Source organism: Rhinopithecus bieti, unplaced genomic scaffold, assembly GCF_001698545.2.
Source record: "Rhinopithecus bieti isolate Rb0 unplaced genomic scaffold, ASM169854v2 scaffold_30032, whole genome shotgun sequence".
Lineage (NCBI taxonomy): Eukaryota > Metazoa > Chordata > Mammalia > Primates > Cercopithecidae > Rhinopithecus > Rhinopithecus bieti.
In genome coordinates this window covers 1,472,294-1,476,843 of record NW_016813134.1, presented here as the reverse complement: position 1 = coordinate 1,476,843, position 4,550 = coordinate 1,472,294, and the positions used below count along the sequence as shown (strand labels likewise).

Here is a 4,550-nt window from a genome sequence, read left to right as displayed (position 1 = left end):
TCCATTTCTCTATATTCTCATGCAGTCAGGCTTAAGATACTGAGTGCACAATGAATGATTTTAAGGGTTTCCAGGTCATCGCCATAAAAATGAAATCCTAGTGTGGCTAAGCAGGTTAAAGAAATCTCTCAACGAAAGCAAGTGCTTTGGTGATGGCTTGGTTCAGCACCCTCAAAAAAGCTAATATTTAATGGTAGAGGTATAAGATAGTACAATCTATATTGAGGACTATTTGACTTTATCTGTGGGGCTGGACAGTTTCTGTTTATCCCTCTAAACCTGCTCTTCCCCGGTTTTCCTCCGTTAGGGGGGGAACCTAAAAGAGCACCATGGAGAACCAATTTTAATCGCATATATAAAAAAAAAAAAAAAAAAAAAAAAAAGAATTCATCTATCTTTCTATATATACTTAGATAGATGGAGAGAGAGGCTCTTTGGAAGGGTAAGCAAGAACATGATGGCACTTGTTGCTTCTGGGGAGGAGAACTGAGTAGGAGGAAACTTCTTACTATTTCTTTTGTTTCTTTGAATATTATATCATATGAATAGTGCCTGTTCAAAAAGTACACTACATTAGTGAGAAAGATTAATTGAGGCCTTTACAGAAGCTATGACTTAATAAGGAAGAATTAGAAGAATTACAGAAGGAGTTACTAGAAGATGATGGAAAAAACCAGCGAATTTTAAAGCTGCTGAAATGATCCAAGGAGTCAAATTCTTGGATAATTAAATTTCTTAACATGGTCCCTTTATGGAATTATGCTCTGACTAGTAGAAATACATGTAGAAGTTACTTCCTGCACAAAACCATGTATAATAATTTGTTCTAAACATGATCATCTTTATTATTGAAGGAGCTTTAGTTTAGTATTTTTTTTTGGAGACGGAGTTTTGCTCTTGTTGCCCAAGCTGGAGTGCAATGGCATGCCTCCCAGGTTAAAGCGATTCTCCTGCCTCAGCCTTCCAAGTAGCTGGGATTACAGGCTTGTGCCACCACACCTGGCTAATATTTTGTATTTTTAGTAGAGACAGGGTTTCTCCATGTTGGTCAGGCTGGTTTCAAACTCCCGACCTCCGGTTATCCGCCCGCCTTGGCCTCCCAAAGTGCTGGGATTACAGGCATGAGCCACCGTGCCCGGCCACAGCTTTAGTTCTTTTAGCCTCCTCCTTTATGTACAGGGTTTATCAATATCAGCAAAATAGTAGTTTGATTGTTCACTGATCTTGGTTTCCAGTGAAAAGATGAGACTTGTTAAAGGAAATGGACATGAGAAGACTATCAGGAAATGAGTGAAGATTGCTGGAAAAAGTAATCATTTAACTAAAGTTGGTTAAATCACATTTTATGCTATTCAAAATGGAAAAAATAGAAAAGGATTTTGTAAGGGGGTTTGAATATTCTGGACATGCGCATTCCTGTTAAAAAGTTCTATAAGACACAGGGAAACTCACTCACCCTTCCTGGAATTGTGCTTGGGCAGATTCCTCTGCAACAAGAGTCTCATACTCCTCAGCAGCAAACCGGTCCCAGTCTGAGGGCTCAGGCCCCTCGTTCTCAACATCCTGATTGGAAAGAAGACAGCCACAAGAAACAAAAATAATCAAAGACAAAGAATTGGAGATAGATCATCACACAAATGTATACTGTGAAAAAATCCTACCTGAAATGTTTCATTTCAACAGGTTTAAAAGAGGTCGTACGGTAATTTTCTACACCTCAAATGGCAAAATTTAACTGTTTAGAAGCTAGGTTTTTTAGGTATAGATTCCATTTTTTTTTTTTTTTTTTTTTTTTTTTTTTTGAGATGGCATCTCATTCTGTCACCTAGGCTGGAGTACAGTGGCACGATCTCAGCTCACTGCAGCCTCTGTCTCCTGGGTTCAAGCAATGTCTGGAGATCGGCCTCAGGCTCCCAAGTAGCTGGGACTACAGGCAAGTGCCACCACGTCCAGCTAATTTTTGTATTTTGTAGAGACAGGGTTTCGCCATGTTGGCCAGGCTGGTCTCGAACTCCTGACCTCAGGCGATCTGCCTGCCTCAGCCTCCCAAAGTGCTGGGATTACAGGCATGAGCCACCATGCCTGGCTGATTCCAACTCTTTTTTTTTTTAGAGAGACAGGGTCCCACTCTGTTGCCCAGTCTGGAGTGCAGTGGTACAATAAGAGCTTACTGCCAGCCTCAAAATCTGGGCTGAAGTGATTCTCCTACCTCAGCCTACTGAGTAGCTCAGACTACAGGCATTCCACCTACTAAGTAGCTGAGACTGCAGGCATGCCACCATGCCCTGCTAATTTTAAAGTTTTTTTGTAGACACAGGGTCTCACTATGTTGCCCAGGCTGGTCTTGAACCCCTGGCCTCAAGTGATCCTCCTATCTTAGCTTCCTAAGTAGCTGGGATTACAAGCACAAGCCATAGCACCTGGTAAGTCTAGATTCTTTAGCCTTGTAATCAGAGACACTTCTCTGGTCCCCTCTCCTCTGGCACTTTGCACAGCAGTCACCTGGAGTGACTTGTGTTTTGCCACAGGCCCGCCTGAAATGTACCTTCCCCAAGCCCCCATTCGCTGGCAAATTTTTGTTCTTTAAAAGCCAACTCAGATACCATGTTGTCTGTGATATCTTCCTGGAAACAGTCCTTCTCTCCGTATCACTTCCTTTTTTCTAATGTAGATACTTTGGTTGACACCTTTTGCTCTTGTATCTCTGCCATCTCCAAATATCCAGTATCTCTTCAATGCAGTGCCCAGAATTTATTAAGCACTTTCTGACTGATCATGTTCTTTGTAGATCAGAACAAATATCAATAATTATACCATTTATAAAGAAAAGTAAAATTTAAAGGTAAAATTTTTAGAGTAAAAATGGTAACACACAGAAAATAAGTAAAGAGGGAAAAGACCACACACTTTTGTGAATTTTCTTGAAATTTTATGTTTCAGATAAAATGTCTTTCCAAGCTGAACATGAGTCAGTATTGCCCTAGGGTCTACAGTTAGTTATGCCAAGAATAATGTTAAGTTCCTAAACAATGACCACTATTAATTACTATATTTAATTCATTTTAAGACCCATAGCTATCTTTCTAACATTTATGAAATTGCAATGCATTATAGGCTTACAAATGGCAATGTCTGGGGTTTTGTTTTTGCTTAGAGAAATATAATAGGCCGGGCGCAGCGGCTCACGCCTTTAATCCCAGCACTTTGGGAGGCTGAGGTGTGCAGATCACCCAAGGTGGGGAGTTCGAGACCAGCCTGACCAATATGGAGAACTCTTGTCTCTACTAAAGATTCAAAATTAGCTGGGTGTGGTGGTGCATGCCTGTAATCCCAGTACTCGAGAGATTGAGGCAGGAGAATCACTTGAATCCGGGAGGCGGAGGCTGTGGTGAGCTGACATCACACCATTGCACTCCAGCCTGGGCAACAAGAGTGAAACTCCGTCTCACACACACACATGCGCGCACACACACACACACACAAAGAAAGAAACAAATATAAAATTATGGAGCATGTTAAATTCAATGAAATATAACAGACTTTAAACCAGCAATAACGCAACTTGATACGCTGAGATCAGCTGCAGAATATTTGTTTCTGGAAGGCGATAAATTCTTATTTATCTTATTTAGAAGGTGATCATATTCTTATTACTATTCCATAACTCAAACAGTCATGGAACATGTAGACGAAAAAAGACTGCAAAAGCTTCTTATAGTTTATTGTTACACAACTGCAACAGTCTGTTCTTAACATCATTTTTACTTCTTAGAGGAATGGTAAGAACAAAAGGTGACATTGTTTTTAACATGGACAGTATGTATAGGGTTTTCTGAGGGTTCACAGGTTTGTGTCTGGGGAAGGGTATTCATCTTTATTCAGATGTAGAATGCATTCAAAACTGATAGCCATGTATAGCAATCATTAACATGTGAAAAAGCGTTATATTATTTGAAGGTTTTCTATCATGGAGAACTTTAGTTTTCACCATGATAGGGAAAGCTAATTACCATGGAATCCTGGAAATGAATGGTACAACTGAATCAAGGCCAATATAGTTTCTAATACAGATGTGCCTATTGATACATTTTTAAAAGTTAGAAGGAAAATTTTTTTTTTCAAAACTACTCTTTTGTAACTAGTTTCCAGTGTGTGTATCAGTAGATGAGCTATAGAGTCTGCTCAGTGGAAAGTGCTTAGGCAGATGCAGGTTACCTAGACCTGACGATCAGCTGTGGAGAGACATGTGCTCTACAGGTCCTTTATTGTCTCTTTTTACTCTTTAATGAAATGCTATAAATATTACCTCTTTACTGAAATTCCAGCATGCAGAGACCATTTTAATATGTAGCACACATAGCCCCTGATACTGCAGCTCTCAAATAAAAGTTAAAATTATACTGGTACCTTCTGGACCGCAAAGGGATCTCTCTGTTCATGGTCTAAGTATTTCTCCAGATTAAAGAAAGTGTCGTAGAAGATGTGAGCCATTCTGCACCTCTTCAGATCTCTTAGAGTTATTTTGCCTACATAAAATAAACAAATCTGGT

General features: G+C 39.8%; 1 protein-coding gene across 1 annotated transcript in view; it reads right to left on the bottom strand.

The window, feature by feature from the left end:
* Nucleotides 1-1,169: 1,169 nt before the first annotated feature.
* The window catches only part of PPP2R3A (protein phosphatase 2 regulatory subunit B''alpha), a 147,238-nt gene continuing 143,857 nt past the window's right edge, over nucleotides 1,170-4,550 (bottom strand). Inside the window, 2 exon segments of the mRNA XM_017847707.1 lie at nucleotides 1,170-1,248; nucleotides 1,457-1,563. Of these exon segments, the coding sequence (XP_017703196.1) occupies nucleotides 1,170-1,248; nucleotides 1,457-1,563 (186 nt within the window).